Source organism: Sander lucioperca, chromosome 13 (assembly GCF_008315115.2).
Source record: "Sander lucioperca isolate FBNREF2018 chromosome 13, SLUC_FBN_1.2, whole genome shotgun sequence".
Classification (NCBI taxonomy): Eukaryota; Metazoa; Chordata; class Actinopteri; order Perciformes; family Percidae; genus Sander; species Sander lucioperca.
In genome coordinates, this window is record NC_050185.1 from 31,892,967 (window position 1) to 31,912,085 (window position 19,119).

Genomic DNA, 19,119 nt, shown 5'->3' on the forward strand with positions numbered 1-19,119 from the left:
ACTCTGCAACTTGCCTTATGTTGGATTTATTTGATTATTTGATATTGTCATAATTGCACTTTTTTTACTGTAAGATTAAAGGGACAAGAGCGTATTCATTATTTTACCTACTACTGTTAAAAAAAGCAAATACAGGCTACTTTTTTTGCACTTTCTCTGTTTAAGTTTTTATTTTTGTATTCCCCCTGAAAGTGACTTTATTTTGTTGTTGGATTGATAGCCTACATCTGGCTTCAGGTTGCACTACAAATTCATTTTACTTGAACAGTAAACAATTTTAATAAATAGAGACTTGAACCTTGTTGAAATTAGTTTTGTATAAATTGTTAATAATTGAGCAATGGGAAAATAATCGCTAACTGAAAAATGAATCAGATTAATCGAAAAATGTATCGTCAGATTAGTCGACTAATCGAAAAAATAATTGCTAGATTAATCGTTTAAAAAAGAATCGTTTGGGACAGCCCTACTTCTTTTAATAGTAATTGAAACATTTGTCCTAATTGCGATATTTTCGAGCTGAAATGATAAGTGAAGATCAAGCTTCATTTATTGTCATTCTACAACACAAGGCTGCACAACGAAATGCAGTTTGAAGTCCGTTTAGGCTACACAAGAAAAGAAGGAAAAAAAGTCGCTCAACAGAAAAGATACAGTCTTTGATAGTTGATTAATTGTTTAACTTTTAAAAATTAAGAAATCAAATGTGATTTTTTTTTTTTTTTTTTTTTTTGCTAATTTTCCATCATAGTTAACTTATTATATATTTAGGATAATGACTATTGCTTGAACTAAACAAGGTATTTTGATGTCAATTTGCGCTTTGGGAAAAACATTTTTTGTGATATCTTATAGACCAAATGAATAACCAATAATTCATCTTGTGAAGTGCTCATTGCATGGGTAGAATCTGGTCTCAAATGCAAGTCTCCTTCAAAAGCAATCCAAGGCACACTTTAGGGTTTGTAAAAAAATAAATAAAAAAAAACTTACATGGCAATATACATTTAAAATGACTAATCTATTGATCAAGAAAATCAGTCCTACTGAATTTAGGTGTGCATGTGTGAGCTTAAAAAGGATTACACTTGTGCTCTTGACATTATATCAAAGAGTTCCCACTTGTGATAAATCATGTGTTCTTTGTACTGGCCACTGCCAGTAATGCGTTATTAGTGTGGGCTATAATGTAGTGCATTGTTTTCAAATCAATCCTTTCTTTAAGCTGCATTATCTCTTAATGATTACTTAAGTGGCAACAATTAAATAAACATGATGCTCACTGTCATTGATTACCAGTAGTATTTTTTAAGTCTCTGCAAGTCAGATTTCAACCTGTACTGAGAGAAAGGGACCTAGATGCTGCCTGGAATGTAGGGAAGAGGCAATACGTTTGATTAAAAAAAATTATGCTTTGGAAAGTTTACTTACTTGGAAAGTAAGTAAAAATATACCCAATATAAAATACGTTAGTGTGCAAACATGCTAATCCACCTGGTTCTCAACACATCTATTAACTCACGTGCCTACCTGCAGAATTACTGCACGTAACCAGATCACCTCACAACATTGAGTACACATGGTTTAAATCCGCTTGTAGCTTATAGATTAAAACCCTTGGCTCGTACAGGCCTTGCATTGTAATAAGATGAACGAAAGTAGTTTGAACCAGCAACCGAATGAACCTACTACTGAACTCAGATTTAGCGCTAGTGATGACGTTTGCTTTCTGTCGTATGTTCTAAAGTGGCAGTGATTGCTTAGCCTAAACAAAAAAACTCAACAAACTACATAGTTTACAAAGTGAGTATATTTCTTTGAATAAACTAGAGCCTGAACAATATGGTATTTTTGAGACCAATACTGATTTTAGAGGGGAAAAATTCACAGATTAACAATACAGCAGCCGACAGGTACTCAAAAGGCTGCTAATAATTAATTAATAAATAAATGTGTAAATTAACATCAGTACTGTATGTTCAGTATCAGTCAATTGCTGACCTTTTTAAATAAAGAATAAATAAAAATAAAATGGTATAACAGAATTGTATGTTCAGTATCACACTCAGCTGGACCAACTACGTTATGACACCATTTCTAAATCACCCCCAGCATCGTTTTCTGCATTACATGTTCTGTTTTCATATCTGTGCACATTACAAATAGTGAGTTGGTATCCTAAACTGCAAATTCTGCTTGGATAGAATATCCTTTCTAAAATAAATGTACACAATGAAGCAAACACTTAATGAAATTACTTTGTGGCTTGTATACAAAAGTGCTTTGAAGGGTCGTCCAACAGCCTCTATAACTTTCCGAAACCAACAATCAGGTACTCAGTTAATCGTGTCTCACTCCTCCCTAGGACAGCAGACTTTTCACTTTTTGGAGTATGCTTTTCAAGCATGAGAGGTGGATTACACTAATGAGCCAGTATACATTTACTAAATCCTAGTACTTAAAAACTGAAGAAGTATTGGTCAAACTCCATGAAGTTCTTAGATTTATGTAGAGCGGAATACTTCACTGATTTACTGCATGGTCCATTTACAGTCCAACATAACTTCAAAGGAATAACTATTGTTCAGGCTTCAAGGTAGTAAATGGCAGGAAAGGGAAGAGAACAGTCATCTAGAACTTATTAATTACTTTCTTTGAACAAATAGCAACAAATGATAATTGTTTTCTTTTCCGTCCTTGAATTGTAAGTGATGCAAGGAGAATGAAAAGTGCAGGTTGTTTTTGCTGAGGTACAAGTGTTAGTGGAGAGGACAAATGGGCGCCAGGCAAAGATCTCAATGTACAAGAAACGGAAAAGATTATTTGAATAGATGAATATACAGTCAGTTAAGCGAGGGCAAGGGGGAAGCAAGTAACAAAGGAGGAGAGGTAGTGTGGACCATGATGACTTTTAGTGCAGGTATGAACGGCAAATTGGAAACCCACTGAACTGTTAAAGCCGAGTTCACCATGAACACAGTTTGAACAGTAGAGCATGCAAGGAAGTTCATAATAGGGCTTCAGTTTCTGAGCAATGCCTTACTCTGATGATTTCAGTGTTGGTCAGAATAGAAGCTACTTTATACTGTATTGTAGTCGTATACAAAGTGTGTATGTGTGTGTATATATGTATATATATATATGTATATATATATATGTATATGTGTATATATATATGTATATGTATATATATATGTATATGTATATATATATATATGTATATGTATATATATATATATATGTGTGTGTATATATATATATGTATATGTATATATATATGTATATGTATATATGTATATGTATATGTATATATGTATATGTATATGTATATATGTATATATGTATATGTGTATATATATATATATATATATATATATATATATATATATATATATATATATATATATATATATATATATATTACATACACACTTGAATTAAGGTTATTCCGGAGCTTTTTCCAGACTGTCTTCACTCGGCCGATAGAGTATTTATATGCCATAGAGTTTACAGAAACATGTAACCACTCTCCTCTCCTAGTGGTATCCCAGGTTAGCAGGCCAGGTGCAGTGGAAACTCGACCCTTTTGTTTGCAGTGGCAATATGAGATCACATTACCCTTCATTATTCAGCTCCAGCTGCAGTCGTCATCTCTTTTCTCTAAGCTCACCAGCCCTCTTTTTGATTCACGTCTTGTTCCTTCACTCATCAGCCTTATGCCTGGGTAACACATGAGCTGGTAGAGTTATCCAGCAAGCCTGTTAAAGGGATAGTTCAGATTTTTTGAAGTAGGGTTGTATGAGGTATTTATTTATAGTCAGTGTATTACCTGTAGTAGATGGTGGTTGGCACGACCCCAGGCAAGAGTACCGGCACAGAAGCTGACCAATGTACTGCTAAATGTATTTTAGCAACCTGAAAAAAGGCCCACCTAAAAAAAAAAAAAAAAAAAGAAATCTACATCTATCATTTACAACGTCTGCAGTTTTTTTTGCCAGCTGTCCTTTCTGGGTTTAGCAGCAGGGACTGTAGCTTTTTGCCTGTATTACGGGTCTGTAGGATTATCGTTTGCTCTTCTTCTAAATAATGCGTCTCTGGTAGACTAGTCCATGTTTGCCATTGCATAGAAGTACGTCTGGACTATTCTAATTAGTTGGCGGTCACCACAACCTGTGCTCATTATATTTAAGCCCTATGTTTACAACAACAACAATGAGATGGATTTCATGGTCATGTCAACCTTTTAGCTAATGGCTAATGGCTGTGATTCTCATGTTGTAAATGCATCCTAATTTGCACACAGGATAATGTTAATGTTGTAGAAAGTTGAAATAAATCCTTGGACCGATGGTAAGCATCAGGCGCTAGCAACCACAAATACACTTATTGTTCTCAGTGGTTGCAGGCAAACTAGTTGAGGCGAGCGGTGCATTAGAATAGCATGTTTAGAGTTCATCAGGTGCATTCAGATTGTTTGCTGAGGTAAAAATACTAATCTTTACTAGTAAAAGTACTGCATTCAAAACTACACTCAAATGAAAGTACAGAAGTGTGATCAACAAAATGTACTTGAATCAAAAGTAAAAGTATTCAACACGTTTTATTATTTTATGATTAGGAAAGTTCACTGGATTATGTTTTTACAATTTAGATGTACTATTTATTTTAGTATGTATTTGACAGGTAAACACGGTGGAGGGTAAAGTTTAAATGATGCCTTATGCAGCATCTTGAACATACATAGACAAAGGTAACACACCCATGGCAGGTGGGGGTGGGATGAGCCAGGGAGTTTGTTGGGGGTGGTGTAAAGTTCCCCTCTGTCGTCTCAGTCATTCTTTCATGGGCAGATGGCAAGGCCACGTCTGGAGCCGCTCATGCTTTATTCATCATCAGCACACAGCAAGCTAGGCTACCAGACAGTGCTTGTTTTTGTCTGGAGTGTCTTTATCCATCTAGGCTGACTCACCTATTCTAGGATGGCCTCTCTTAACTCCACAGCACTGTGCCACTGGTCAATATTTGAAAGCTTCATTCATTACTTATGGACTGGACATCACTCCCGCCTCTGCCCCGGTTCTCCTCCCGCTGCCTTTTTGTGCCAGAAGTTGTGGTAAAATAAGACCTTATCTGCCTTTGTGGATCTTGATACTCTTGTCATACTCATTTCTGAACTACATACAATGCTCCCTAAAAATTATACTAAGCAATGGCACCTTCTTTTGCCTGTGTTTGGAGGACACAAGTGGAGTTCTCCATTGTGAACGGTCTCTTGTCTATTAGAGTTGAAAGACAATCCTCCTCAACTCGTAAAGTTGGGAAATATCACACAGCCACGTCAAGCTTACAAGCTATTTGTATTTTGAGAGGTCACCATTGACATGTAAATATATCACTTAAATTGGACCAATAAGAAAGCCACTGTAAAGGATGCCATCCCAGTATAAACCAGTATAACATTGGCATCTTGTTAGCAGCCTGGATATGGTGTGAGTAATCACGAGTTTATTAGAATTACATGTATTTAAGAATTAAATAGACATAAGGATATACAGTATGTACCATTAATCTGGCACATTATTGTGCACCATCCGTTTTTTCTTCTCGTTAGGCTAGATGCTGTCATTTTTTCATCCTTTTTGGCTTTCAGGTCTTCCAAAGCCACCACATCCATGAGCTGTCTAAGAGCATCCTTCCCTTGAATTGGGACATGACTTAAGACTGTTGGTAGATGTGATGAGAATTCAAAAAGATTTCGTCCTGGCTTATACAACCCTAATCTTTCCTGTTTTTGTTGTTTTTTTAAGATTATTTTTGTGCATTTTAGGCCTTTATTTGTATAGGACAGCTTAGAGGAGAGAGAGGGGCAATGACATGCAGCAAAGGGCCGCAGGTTGGAGTTGAACCCGCGGCCGCTGCGTCAAGGAGTAAACCTCTATATATGGTCGCCCGCTCTACCAGTTGAGCTAACCAGGCGCCCATTTCTCCTGTGTTTTAAAGTGCCCATATTATGAAAAAAACACTTTTTCTGGATTTGGGGTGTTCTTTTGTGTCTCTGGTGCTTCCACACACATACAAACTTTGAAAAAAATCCATCCATGCTGTTTAGAGTGAGATACAGTTTCTGAATGTGTCCTGCCTTCAGTCTCTGGGTGAGCTGTTCAAAATCGGCATGGCTTGTGACGTCACATGCCGAAACGAGCAGGCTAACCGCAACCATTAGCTCGTAGCGTTAGCATGCTAATGCTAACGCTAGCATGCTACCTCGTTCTCAATAGCAAAGCACTGCTACAACACACACAAGTTCACCATAATCTACAAAAGAACTACTTACATGTGCGCCCTCATTTAGAAGTCTCCCAGCTAATCCTGCCTTGTAACTGACCAAAGTTGTAGAAACAGCCTTTCTTTTACTGTCTATGGAGCGACATGATCTACATCTGAGCTACTGCGCATGTGCGAGTGCAATCAAAGATAGTACAGAAGAAGAAAAGAGGTCTCACTCTGTAGCTAAAACAGAGACCAGCTGAAAAGAGGATCTGCAGATGTGAGAGCACTGCAGTACAACAAAAATATGGTGTTTTTTGAAAATTAAACCATGTAAACCTATTCTGGTACAACCTTAAAATACAATTATGAACCTGAAAATGAGCATAATATGGGTACTTTAAGAGTGTAACACTACTGTACAACCTGCTTTTGTACCAAACTTTTACATAGAGTAGAAGTTGCCATCATACTCTATAACTCCTCACTCGGGGGGAGGAGGAAATAGGGTAAAGAGGACGGAACAGAACAGGAAGGAAGGGAAGTGAGTGGTAGCTACTCACTCATTCACTGTGCAATTAATTAATAATCTACACACATACATACCTGGACACTCTAACTGCTAATTTATGCTAAATGTCATTTATTTATTCACTGTATAATAACACAATGCCATACACAGTCCTATATATTTATCTTTATTTATCTGTAGTTTATTGTTTTTTTTTACTGTTTGTTTACTTTTAGTTTACTTCCTATATTTAGCTAAAAGTTTATTGTTATTCTTATACTGTATTTTCTATACTGTATTTTTTTATACCTCTTTATTTTCTATACGAGTGTTCTGTAAGCTGCTGAAATCTGCTGCTGGAAATCTAATTTCCTTGCAGGAGTCATCCCAAAAGGATCAATAAAGAGAAGTCTAAGAGAGGAGACACACCAGCCCGATAATCGGGCGTCGGGCCGTCTGGCGAGGTCCGTGACTCGAGTCTGTTCTGTGTGTCCCGTGCCGTCGGCCGTCCGAGGAGCCGTCGGCATTCATTTGGGCCGACCCGACATGTTCAGTCGGGGACAGGGCAGTCGGCACTAGGCCTGCAGCGACGCGTCGACACATCGACGTCAAAATTACGTCGACGTCGTATTTTTGCGTCGACGCTTCGCCACACACACATGTGGGATACCAAAACATTGCAGGAAACGGCAACCTCCTCACAGAATTTCCAACAAAGCCCTGCAAAAAGCCCCAAGAAAAGAAGAAGTCCTAAAAAAACAGCTCGCCCTTAATCATCGAGGGTATGGGAATACTTAAAATATAGTCCCAAGTACTAACGTTAGCTAAATTAATTTCATGTTTGTGTAGTGTGTTGTGTAGCCTGCGCACTTAGGTGGTGCTAGCTAACTATCTTAGCTCTCCGTGCAGTTTGTTCGTGCTAGGTTAGTAGCTAACGTTAACGTTAGCTAGCTACTGGCGCCTAGACAGCTGTGTTTAGCTAACGTTAGTTATCATCTAATGTTGGCTTGAATGGTAGCTAGCTTACGGCTGCAGAACACAGATATCTATAGTAGCTAACGTTAGCTAACGTGAACGTCAGCTACTAACCTAGCACGAACAAACTGCACAGAGAGCTAAGATGCATTGGTTAGCCTAGCACCACCAAAGTGCACAGCTACATTAGCATGTAAACCTACAGAATAGCAGTTAAGAGAGTCAGTTTGATTATGCATCAGGTTTTATGTTGGGACTGTTATGTTGTGTTAAACAATCCAAGGAATGTCTGTACTGTGCACTGCACAGTGTTTTTCTTTTTTGCACTACAACTTGATTTTTTTGAACAAGAGAGTTATGTTGGTACTGTAAAAGAGTAAACAGGCTGGCCTTTCATTTTGTATAACAGTAAAATTATTATTTTATTTTATTTTGTGTAAAGCAGAAGATTTTTTGCTGTGCAAAATTGTTTAATAAAATATATTATTAAGAATTTTTTGGTATTTATTTGAGATACATTATGGTTTTTATTAATCGAGCAACAGAAAAATAATCGTTATATTAATCGTCCAATTAGTCGTTAGATTAGTCGACTAATCGATAAAATAATCGCCCGATTAATCGTTTAATAAATAATCGTTTACCCCCAGCTCTAGTCGGCACTCACCCGGAAATGGGGAGCAGATGAGCCGCTCAAAATCTGACGAAAATCTTTTAAACTGACCTTTGTCAATCTGAAATGAAGACAGATTCAGCAACTGCATGGCCTATTTCTCGCTTAAAATGTTTTCAGAAACACGTTTCGGTGAACTATTTTAGTACAATATGAGATTGTATATTGAGACGAGCCGCCATGACAGTCTGGCTGTGAATTTCCGGAGAAAAAAGAACCACGTGACACGTTCGTCCAATCAGCTGCCGGTTTTCATTTTCTGGGAAATAATCATACTGTTAATGGAAACAATACAGAGCAGCGCCGCCTGCTGCTATGGAGACGTATTACGTTACAAACGGCAGCGTGCAACAAGTGAGGCAAGCAGAGCCATTTTGGCCTTAGTTTTGTTTAAATTACATCTCTCAAATACACCGAGTGCTGCTGTCGACTGGTAACTGAAGAGAGGTTGTCCTGCCCATGCCTTCCTGCTATAACAGATTGCACTGACATCCTCTCTCACCAGATATTACACAAAATACTATAACATATTATATATAACTATATAAAGCTAGAGCACCTTCAGTCCAAATCTATCAGAATCAACCTTGAGAAACACGTGTGTTTAAAACCTGATATTACCCCACGTCTTGTAAAGCCTCTCTTACCATATCATATGTACACTGAGACTGTTCCAGAAATTGTCCTTGAATGTCAGCTGTGTTTTTTTTCCATGCTCATGTTTGTTTGCTTACTCTGTGTGCTCTGTTTGTCTGTTCCTCAGTTCTTCAGAAGGGACCAGGGGGATTTCTTCATTGGCTGCTTGTTTCTAACAGAGCTCAGCACGCCCTTCGTCTCCCTGGGGAAGATACTTATTCAGGTGAGACAGCGCGTACACACCTTGCATTTACCAGACGCAAACTGGGTAGTTGTACACCTGTCGTGTACTGTATGCTGTCCCTTTTTAATATAAAACTCCCAAAGCCAAAGGTTTTGAGACTGCGTGGAGTAAAAAATGCAAACGTTCTGATGTCTGGCTAAGTAGCTGACTATTTATAGTAGGGCTGGGACGATATGCTTTTGTACCAATTTGATTCTTTCACTATATCACTCTCTGACTCCATGGCAGAAACCCTCATATGGTTTCATGAAAGCCGTTATATAAATAGGTTATTTTTATTGCTGTATGGTTTTCAGTAGCTGACAGGTTTTTTTGCTAGGAAAACCAGCACATCCACTTTTGCTGGTTTAGATCACGAGCGAGTGTAAGTCACTATATATTCCCTCCGGTGCTAAACAGACGCTCTGTGTAGCTGTGAAGCCAGGCTTGGTGACCGTACTAAGGGGCATCATGTCTTTGGCAACATTTGGCTTAAACTCTGTTACTGCTTGAGTAATTTCCTTGTTCCGTTTTTAAAGTACGTTCATATAGAGTTAACGTTACGCTTTCAAACATTTTGTTGAGTGATGCCTGTCGGGTGGTATTTTGCCTACTTGACAAACTGATGTTCAGCATTTTAGCCATGCAACTGTCATAGATGGCTTTGTGTTTTTTTTTTTTTTTTTTTTAAGTGCTGATACAGGTTCGTAGTGTTACCCCCGTGAGGTAGCAATGTTAGCAAGACAGGTTTTGCACAACACCTGAAGCTGCGCATCATCTTCTTTTTTTAAACCAAAATAGTCCCACACAAATGACCTGCTGTTGCTATTTGGGACTAAAGTTTCTGTCGAGCCTGAGGCCATTGTACAACAGGTCAAGGTACGGCAGCGTTAGCATGGGAAGTTGATGCTTTCTCTGCGGAGTGCAGACTGCTTTGCTCTCGCGAGACACGTGACCAAATCGCAGCCTTAACATATTGCGATATTATTGCAAATGCGATTAATTGGTCAGCCCTAGACGTAGGGTGTTAAAGTTGAACTTTTTTAAACTTTGCCTCGAGCTGCAGAAACAAAGTCAGCGGTGGCGTTTAAAAAAGCGCTCACAACTTTTTTGAACACGCGGTTTACTCCATAGGATTATAATGTAAAACAGACGCTGGCAGCTTTAAAAAAGACGCCAAGTGTGAACATAGCCTCAGAATGTTTTGTGTACAAATAGCTACCAGTTATTGTAAACTGCCTATGTGTCGTGCAAGAATATAAGCTTGCATAGAAAGGTGTGTCATACTAGCTTGCTTTCCATGCATGCAGAAAATGTAGCTCACTAGGCCCACTGTGTATGTTTCTGCAATGGAAATACAAACTTGCACTGGAAACCAAATTCTGATAATGTGCCTTAAAGAGCAACCTGTACAAAATATACCCTGGTAAAATAAAAACCAGTGTAAAAATAGTGAATATAAGCAAAATTCTTCTATTATTGCAGGAGTGCCGAGTACAACAAGTGCTTCCTTTTATTTATGTAGCATTCTACTACTACTACTACAATGTCTTGAGTGAATGAGTTGGACCACGTACATACGTATCTACCTTAATCTGAAAAGATCCATTAGGGTTTGAAATTATACTTAATACATGGCAATAAGATGTTTTGAAATACAAAAAAGCTGTCAGAGAAACTGTTGTCTGTCACCTTAGATTTAGTTTAAAGCCATAATGCTAATTTTAAGCAATGCATAAGTGGCAACTTAAGACCATATTTCGCACATGTATATTTGAAATGAACTTAAGCCATCTACAGCAGGGATCTTCAACAGGGGGTCCGGGACTCCTAGGGGGTCCTCAGAGTTACTGCAGGGGGGTCTCCAAATTATTGTTAATTGTTTTCAAAAATGTGAAAGTCTTAACATAAATCCAACATATTAGCAATTATAAATCCCCATTGATTGGTAAGGTTACTGGCCTATAGGTAAGGTAGTCACTAAGAGCCACAGATACAGTTCATCCTAAAGATTCACTGTGCCACATGTATGTTTACTGTTAAAACATGATTTATAAAAAACATTAATAGCTTAGTTTTTTTATGCAAGAAAGGTATGTATAAAGGCTTTTGGCCGCCCTACACTTTATCGTAGGCCCAGTTTATGTAACTTCATTTTATAAAATACAGATATGTAGTAGGGGGTCTCTGCTCCATCTCTCTCTCAGTCACGGGGTCCTTGACTTAAAAAACGTTGAAGACCCCTGATCTACAGCATAAATGTTATGACTCTCTGTCTGGGCAAAAAAAGAAAGTCATTCATTCTTTTTCTTTTCCTACTCAGGTGATGTACAGTGCCTTGCATCATCAAAAACCTCAGTATCTCCATTTCATTTGGGATGTAGCTCGTCACTGTACCATCAATCATGCATTAAGGTGCATGGCTCACCACAAAAAAATAAAATGAAAAAAGAAACCCATCAGTCAGTGGCATTCAGCTAAGAAGCCATGGCATTGTTCACTCTCCCTGCCTCTTAACCCATTAACAGCAGTTAATGCCTTCATTAGTTCCACTCGTACAGTGGGCATTACATTCTGCACTTTGACAAGCACATGTGTGCTGTACAGTCAGAGGCTGCGTGTTTGCGTAAAGCCGTGAACTAAGAATAGAATAGAAGAGCCTTACTGTGTATCCCAGTGAAATCAGTGGACCGTGGGTTTTCAGGTCTTTGCTGACACCTGGTGTCAGCAAAGAAAAGAGCAAACCAAAGCTCCATTGCTCGTAAAAAAACGCTGCTCTCTTTTGGGCTAGATCAGCACTAACAGACATTTCTACTGCTCTCAACAGCATGGTTGATTCCTATTGATCTCCTTTCTGTAGACCAGGAGCTCCCACAGTCTTTCACATCAAAGATAAGAAGATGATGATCATCATCATGATACATATGTTTTGTTGATGTTTGGCTTGACTGTAAAGAATGGTGAAGAGGTAGCAGCGGTTGAAGTCCAGGAATTAAGATCTCAAAATCCAGTCCCTTTCACTGAGAAAAATAAGTGCAGAGTTTTTAATGGATTATTAAAAGAAAAAAAAATGTATATGCACTAATGAAATACAAAAAAATCAATTAATTTACACCATTTTATATCGTCAGGGTTTACTTTGTCTCAGCTTTAGCTAATGAAGGTTAACATGCTAACCTAAGCATGTTAAAGGTCCTATGACATGCTGCTTTTTGGAGGCTTTTATATAGGCCTTAGTGGTCCCCTAATACTGTATCTGTGGTCTCTTTTATATAGGCCTTAGTGGTCCCCTAATACTGGATCTGAAGTCTCTTTTATATAGGCCTTAGTGGTCCCCTAATAATGTACCTGAAGTCTCTTTTATATAGGCCTTAGTGGTCCCCTAATACTGTATCTGAAGTCTCTTTTTATATAGGCCTTAGTGGTCCCCTAATACTGTATCTGAAGTCTCTTTTATATAGACCTTAGTGGTCCCCTAATACTGTATCTGAAGTCTCTTTTATATAGGCCTTAGTGGTCCCCTAATACTGTATCTGAAGTCTCTTTTATATAGACCTTAGTGGTCCCCTAATACTGTATCTGAAGTCTCTTTTATATAGGCCTTAGTGGTCCCCTAATACTGTATCTGAAGTCTCTTTTATATAGACCTTAGTGGTCCCCTAATACTGTATCTGAAGTCTCTTTTATATAGGCCTTAGTGGTCCCCTAATACTGTATCTGAAGTCTCTTTTATATAGACCTTAGTGGTCCGCTAATACTGTATCTGAAGTCTCTTTCTCGAAATTCAGCCTTGGTGCAGAATTACAGCCACTAGAGCCAGTCCCACAAAGAGCTTTCCCTAGGATGTGCCATTTCTGTGTCTGTAGCTTTAAATGCTATTGTGGAGGAGAGAGGCCAAATTCTCTGGGCAGCTGTGGGCGGCGGGCAAAGCAGAGAAAGGGGACGTAACCTTTCCCCTTATGACGACATAAAGGGAAGATTCCAGATCGGCCCATCTGAGCTTTCATTTTCTCAAAGGCGGAGCAGGATACCCAGGGCTCGGTTTACACCTATCACCATTTCTAGCCACTGGGGGACCATAAGCAGGCTAGGGAACTCATATTAATGTTAAAAAAAACCTCATAAAGTGAAGTTTTCATGCCATAGGACCTTTAACCTTCATTAGGACCAGGACCGTCTTTACACAGTTTCTAGACTCTTCTTTGGAAACAATTGGTGGGGATGTTTTGGCTCAAAGAAAGCTATTTTTACAGCTCAAAGTCGCAATGAAATGTCAGTTAGAGCATCTTTATCTTTTGTAATTGGACATATTTCCAAGTGAAACAGAATATGCGGGCATGGTATAATTACAAGGTTTTGATCAAACCTTTTTAATTTCATTATGTTACTCAAAACTAGGCGAATACGGAGCTGTAATGGACTCCCGCCCGCACCTCCTCACCCATGTTGTAGATCAGGAGAAGGAAAATAATTGGAGAATGAATGAACTAAAAGCACAGCCATAATTGATGAAAGATCAACACACACACTCTGACCAATGAAACTACTCTGCTAGCTACTACGACCCACAAGCAAACAGTTAAATAGTTATACAGTGGTGCTCATAAGTTTATGAACCCATGCTAAAGTTGACTAAAAAGAGGAATAAAAAAAAATCATCTTTTGGAAATTGATCTTAATGCCTTAATTTAAAAAAAAAATTAGGAAAAATCCAACCTTTAAGGACACCAATTTTCTTTGTTAGTGAATAATGTATCGTAAATAAATAAATGTTCTTCCTTTAAATACAGGGGGCATAAGTATACACACCCCTATGTTAAATTCGCATAGAGGCAGGCAGATTTGTATTTTTAAAGGCCAGTTATTTCATGGATCCAGGATACTATGCATCCTGATAAAGTTCCCTTGGCCTTTGGAATTAAAATAGCCCCACATCATCGCATACCCTTCACCATGGTTAGCCTAATAGCTGGTTTGATTTGCATTGAGATATGATTTTATGGAAAGTACCCCATGCCAATGGTCAAAACATTTTATTTTACAAGAAGAGGAAAGAGGGATTTTTAAAATGTAATTACGTAGATGTAAAACCGAGACACAACTGAACAATTAACAAAACAAAAAATACATATTTTTAATTTCACTGCGTCTTCAAGTGCTACTTTAACATGTTCTCATCCTCCACATCCCTTTTCTATACCTCCCCTTCTTTTTTTGTCTCCTCCACCAGCTCAGCCTCCAGAATTGCTGGCTGCACAAGGCCAATGGCGGTATGGTACTGCTCACCTTCTTTATGTGCCGCATCGCCCTCTTCCCCTACATGTACTGGGTGTACGGCCGCCACTACGGCATCCCGCTGTACAGCGTGCCCTTCCACCTGCCGCTGTCAACCAACCTGGGCAACGTGTGCATCCTGGCGCCGCAGGTCTACTGGTTCGTCCTTCTTTGCCGAAAGGGCTTCCGTCTGTACCGGCGTAGCCGTATGCCAGACTTGTCTCCTGCGGCCCCTGTCACTGACAATCCCAAGGATGATTGATATCCAGTTCACGATTGCTCGCTCAAGCCGCACACTCAGCTACTAACGCAACTACTTCTGCAAAGGCACTAGTTTGACTTAACACATTTCAAATCCCACCATTGAACTGTAGTACACCAGGACTGCCTGCTCTCGTCCCACAACCCCTGGGCATTCTCCACACACTTTAAATCCTCTGTTTCAAAAATCTGCTGCCTAAGTGGACCTCTCCACCTATCCAGCTCTACTACTGAAGTTTGATGATTTCTTGTTTGATTTTTTTTTTTTTTTTTTTTTTTTTTTTGGGGATTTTGGCTCTTGCCTGGATCTTTTTGAAGTGCTACACTGCTTCTGTCAACATTTACAACACTGAAGAAAGGTCATGTTTGCTTCACTGCGGGTAAACCTTGGCATAAAAGAGCTTCCATAGAGAGACATTATCTTATCGCCTACTCCTACTGTGTTTACAGCCTCTGCTGATTTGGAAGGTCTGTTACAGTGTATGTGTGAGTGGCTGTTACGACAGGTTGTATTTATTTGAATGATTTTACTTTACTGTGTCGGATAGTTGCGCTTCCTCTCCCATCCATTCACTCATCCCACCGACGAGAAGAATTACGAAAAGTGGTGGGTGGGATGCAAATTCAGGCAGTATTAGGAATACTCGCGAGGAATACATGTCACCTCATTTACATTTGAGAGCTTAAAACGGCTACATTTGTTACCACCCAGTTAATGTGACTTTTCACCCCTGTTCATTTTGTCCGTAGTTTCCATACAGCATGTTACCGGTTGTTTTCTCCTGTTTGTTAGGCCACAGAGAAGGGGGTGATGGGGGACGTGGTGATGCCTAATGTGTGATGAACTCAGGGCCACGGTCAGAGCAATAAGGTGAGCAGAGGCTCACCTGGGCAAACGTATACAGAGGATTGCAATTCCTAAGCAATCGGCTACAAAAAAAAACATGGCGGATATCAGGAGTGATCATTCCTGAAACTGATCATTAACATCCAGTAACTGCTGTGTTTTCCCTGAGGCTCCACAGATTTATATGCACTTGTGTATCAGCTGTTGCATTGAGCACTTCACACGGGGCTGTATATAGTTAATGTTTTAGTTTCATCACAAAAACAAAGATAGTTTTAAAGCTTAAACCTATATCTCAACATCGCAATTGGGCCTGAGAGGACCATTTCTTTTTTGACATGCAAAGCATTTTTTTTGTTGTTGCTCGATTCACAGTTGCATAAAGACATTTATCTTAAAGGCATTGATGAGAGAAAATCACATGCTTCACTTTTGATCTTAAGAATATTATTTCTTCATATCAAGAAATAAATAGAAGATATTCTTTTCATAGGAATGCGGTGGGGTTAGTTTCATCAATCTAGACCCTAAAGTTAATTTAACTAATAATAATAATTTTGGTCATTCAAGCTTTGTAGTGAAGTAACTGATTTAAGTGTGCGTTTATGACCCTTTTTTTTTTATTTTTTTATTTTAATTTTTTTTATGTCCTGCAATTTCAATCTATGCAAAAAAGAGGCTGCGGTGCATGTACATGTATACAACACTAATGTCAAGTCATATCAAATTGATCCACACCTCAGTATGTTATTTTCTGGGACCATACATTTATTTCTCCTGTACATTTCTACTGAGACTTCACACTACAAATCATGGTCTCATGTTGCATTTTAGTTGGAAGTTAAAAAGGTCTTTGCTTGTCTTTTAAATTTACCTCAGTGTTTTTGATTCATTTAAATTCATGGAATGCGGGGCGGGGGGGAGGTGTATATTTATTATTAGTAGTTTTTGTAGCATTCAACAACAAGTTTACTAATGTTTGGATACTGACTTGATAGGCCTGTCACTTTAAAAAAAATAAATCAAGTTTGAACGCTACTAATACGAAAATCGATCCAATTAGAATTGATATGGCCACCGAGCTATAACCGTTTTGTTGTAATGATAATGTGACTGTAAGGCAGGCAATTGCATTTTTAAAAGACAGCAAACTGCTTTACCTTTATCCAATATTTTTTTAATCTTAAATTTCGATTCCAAAATGTTTCCACACATTACTTCCTCAGATTTTTTATTTTATTTTTAATTTTTTTCCCATGGTCGCCAATTTTTTCCTCTTTGCGTTAAAGCGAGCCTACGTATGTAACTTTTACTGAGCTGTGAATCAAGTGTGGGATCATTGTGCATGCAAAAACGTAGCGTGACACTAGTACAAGTAAAGAAAAAGGCATAACGGACGGACTCCGTAATGTCAGACAATATCTATCTAAAGTTTTGTAACACTAGCAGCCACCATAAGCTACTGGTCATACCAGACCAACTAAGAACAAATCCCCTGAGAGTGTTGAATTATGAGTGAATGAGTGCGGGTGCTTATGAATTCACCTTTTCTATTAATTCTTCATTCACAAGTTGCATAGTCTCGCTTTAACGAAGACAACAATTGCGTAGTTTACAAAGAGACTGTTCATTTTAGGCCTGTTGAGCTTACTTTCTATACTGTGAAATTTGGATTATACTAGGGCTGAACGATTTTGGGGGAAAAAAAATCTAATTGCCATTCTTCCTTCGGTTCGGTTTGCGATATTTATTTTTAGCTAGTTAAATAAAGTAATACAAAATAAATGAAAGATCCACTGAAAATAGGACATTTCTGTAACCAATATGTGATATGTGACATTATTCCAGCTTGTATCTTATGAAAAAATAGTAAATATAATAATAAAAGGAGGAATAGAAAAATGTTAAACTGAATGATACACCAAACATTTAACTAAATAATTCACATTTGATTAATCGCGGTCTTCACGATTAGCTTAATCGCATTCTTTCAAATCGCGATTGCGATTTTTAAACGATTAATCGTTCAGCCCTAGTTTATACAAATAGAAATATTTATACATATTTGCTCTAATACAAAGTGACAGCGCCGTGTCTTGAGGGCTGTTTTAATCCTCAAATTAAATGGAATTTTCATCTTTCAAGCATCAAGATGGCTAAGCAGACCAGCTGTTGCATTGTGGGTTCTGTAGTGTTGCTGTGACCTGTGTGGGGGATCTTGTGGTTCTGCACTGCACTATGGCAAACACAATTGGTATCCATGTCTGGTGGGAGCAGCATTGTAGGGAAAAGGTGATGAGTCTTGTTCTTGGTAGACGCACAGCTCGTTTGCTGACGAGTAACATGAGGAGGAGGGAGCAAGGAGAGCCGAGCTGCTGAATGATGGGCTCGTTTTTCTCGTTTGGCTGGAGTCCAGCAGAGTGCGGGCCTCTTTTGTCCTTTGCTGACCAGGCCACTGTTATTGGAAACATTCCAGGTTCTTTGTGCTGCTTCCAGCCGAACTCTCCCACTGTCCTGTTCACCCTCAACCTCTTACACACACTTGTCTCCAGATATGTAGTGGTGTAAATGAAATGGTGGTTAGCTCTGACCTCTAGCTACCAAGAAAGACATTTTATTTACATTAATAAGACGTTATGGTCATCCATTTTATTCTTACACTTCAGTTTATAATTTATCCAACAGCTTGTCAGAAGTCTCCACTTTCACTGTAGTCAAAACCGATGCTTGTCACTTCAGTCAACATTTTTATTTTAAAGCTGCAGGTCATCCCTTTTTAATATGTCTGTCACCTACTTCTTATTGCCGATGTTTCCTCCCTTCCATCCTCCCATCATGCTCTGCTCTTTCCTTTAAATTCATCTCAGTTTCTTGGCGGATGTGCTCTGCAGTGATACAAAGTAGCTGGTTGCCCTCCTCCCTCCTCTCTGCTGCCATCTGTCGTCAGGATTATCTGATTGTCCACTCAGCAGTTTACAGGCAGGACCAGTTAGGATTAGTAGACCTATGCGGGCATTTCCTATTAAAACTGCATGTCTCCTATGCAGTGTGCTGCATTCAGATACATGTATCTCCATTGTGATGCCACCATGACCTCACCTTCTACTTAATACACTGACAAAACTGATACATGGCTTTGTTTGAATGCTTTTATGTCATCCCTTAAAGTGTGATATTGATTTGATTAATGGTTGGTGTTAAGGATTACTTAAATCTGACCATTTTAACACTGACGTTTCTGCCAAAATTTCATTCTTGTTTTATCTTGGGTAGAAAAGCCATTGAAAGAGCATTTATTCCATCATGACAAAACAATTTAAGGTGTAGTAGCAGCTCCTTAGCACCCTAAAGTTGAGCCTGTTGTGACAGTTTGTGCTTTGCAGAAAATGCCCCCTCTTTTTTTTGATTTTCAAAATCATTTTAAACTCCCCTTTGAACAAGGTCTATTTGAC

The 19,119-nt window shown here is 38.6% G+C and overlaps 1 protein-coding gene across 1 annotated transcript in view; it reads left to right on the plus strand.

Annotated features, from left to right (window-relative positions):
• The window catches only part of tlcd3a (TLC domain containing 3A), a 36,834-nt gene extending 20,149 nt beyond the window's left edge, over positions 1 to 16,685 (plus strand). Inside the window, exons 4-5 of the mRNA XM_031308145.2 lie at positions 9,190 to 9,285; positions 14,516 to 16,685. Coding sequence (XP_031164005.1) covers positions 9,190 to 9,285; positions 14,516 to 14,821 — 402 coding nt within the window. The 3' untranslated portion in view covers positions 14,822 to 16,685. The remainder of the gene's footprint in view (positions 1 to 9,189; positions 9,286 to 14,515) is intronic.
• Positions 16,686 to 19,119: the final 2,434 nt, after the last annotated feature.